The sequence below is a fragment of the Mus pahari genome, chromosome 19, assembly GCF_900095145.1.
Source record: "Mus pahari chromosome 19, PAHARI_EIJ_v1.1, whole genome shotgun sequence".
Classification (NCBI taxonomy): Eukaryota; Metazoa; Chordata; class Mammalia; order Rodentia; family Muridae; genus Mus; species Mus pahari.
Window position 1 is genome coordinate 1,947,126 of NC_034608.1, and position 1,055 is coordinate 1,948,180.

At 61.0% G+C, this 1,055-nt stretch overlaps 1 protein-coding gene across 1 annotated transcript in view; it reads right to left on the reverse strand.

Annotated features, from left to right (window-relative positions):
* Positions 1-366: 366 nt before the first annotated feature.
* Positions 367-1,055, reverse strand: part of Fiz1 (FLT3 interacting zinc finger 1) — a 7,232-nt gene continuing 6,543 nt past the window's right edge. Inside the window, exon 4 of the mRNA XM_029532049.1 lies at positions 367-1,030. Within this exon, the coding sequence (XP_029387909.1) occupies positions 769-1,030 (262 nt within the window). The 3' untranslated portion in view covers positions 367-768. The remainder of the gene's footprint in view (positions 1,031-1,055) is intronic.

Genomic DNA, 1,055 nt, shown 5'->3' on the forward strand with positions numbered 1-1,055 from the left:
GGAGACCCGTTTCTCATTACTCTGTCCTCAGTCTCAGAGGCCAGATGATTTGAACATGCCANATTCCAGGGGTCTCAAAGTGAATAGTCTCTGTAGATTTCAGAGAGAAATCTACAACAATTCCCCGACAATTATGTTCTTGGACCCCCTTTGCTGAAGGATGCTTCACTGTGGTCCTGTGTGGGTTCTGGGTGGCACCATTTTTTCCAGGCAGGGGCCTGGCTCATCTTATGGTCTGGCTCTGGACTTAGTGGGCAGGGGTGTCCTGGTTATTCAGTCCATGCCCCTGTGTAGCTTCAGGTGCCTGGAGAGGTTGCTAAGCGTGATAAAGCCCTTGCCACAGATGTGGCAGGGGAAGGGCCGCTCTGTGCAGATGCGAAGAAGGTCCCGCAGTCGCACTGGTACAGTGTGTCTTCTGAAGATGCTTCGGTTGCTGCAGCCGGAGCCTGGTCATTCCCAGAGTCCTCGTCTCCCGGCAGCAGTGCCTCCAGCTTGGGCACGCCTGCCCCGGTAGGGCTCAGGAGCAGCCCGGCGTCCGAAGTCTCGGGGGAGGCCCCCACCTCCGAAGCATCACCCTCTCCTGCCACCTCCGGACCCCCACCCGAGGCCCAAACCTGCGTTGGAGGTGCATTGCTCCCCTGCAGGTCGTGCGTGAGCTTGTGGCGTTCNAGNAGTGCAGGTGCATTGAAGTCGNGCTCACAGCGCGGGCACTTGAATGGCTTCACATCGGTGTGTGCGGCCCAGTGGGCTGCAAGCTCCCGGCCATGGTCAAAACGCACAGGCACCACATGCGAATGGGGGCAGCGAGGCCGCTGCGGCTGCTGCAGCTTCTGCCAGTCCCCAGCTGGTTGCTCCTGCTCCCTCCAGGCCCGCTCCTCCACTGGACCCTCCACCNCCACAAACAGAGCAGGGACCCACGTTGCAACATACTGAGCAGGGGGAGCTCAGGGGAGGCAGGCCCGGGCTAGGCTGCAGGGGAGAGGGAAGTGTGCCCCGGTGCTGCCGCTTAAGATGGCGGCCCAGGCTGGAGGGAGAGGAGAAGCGGAGCTCGCAGA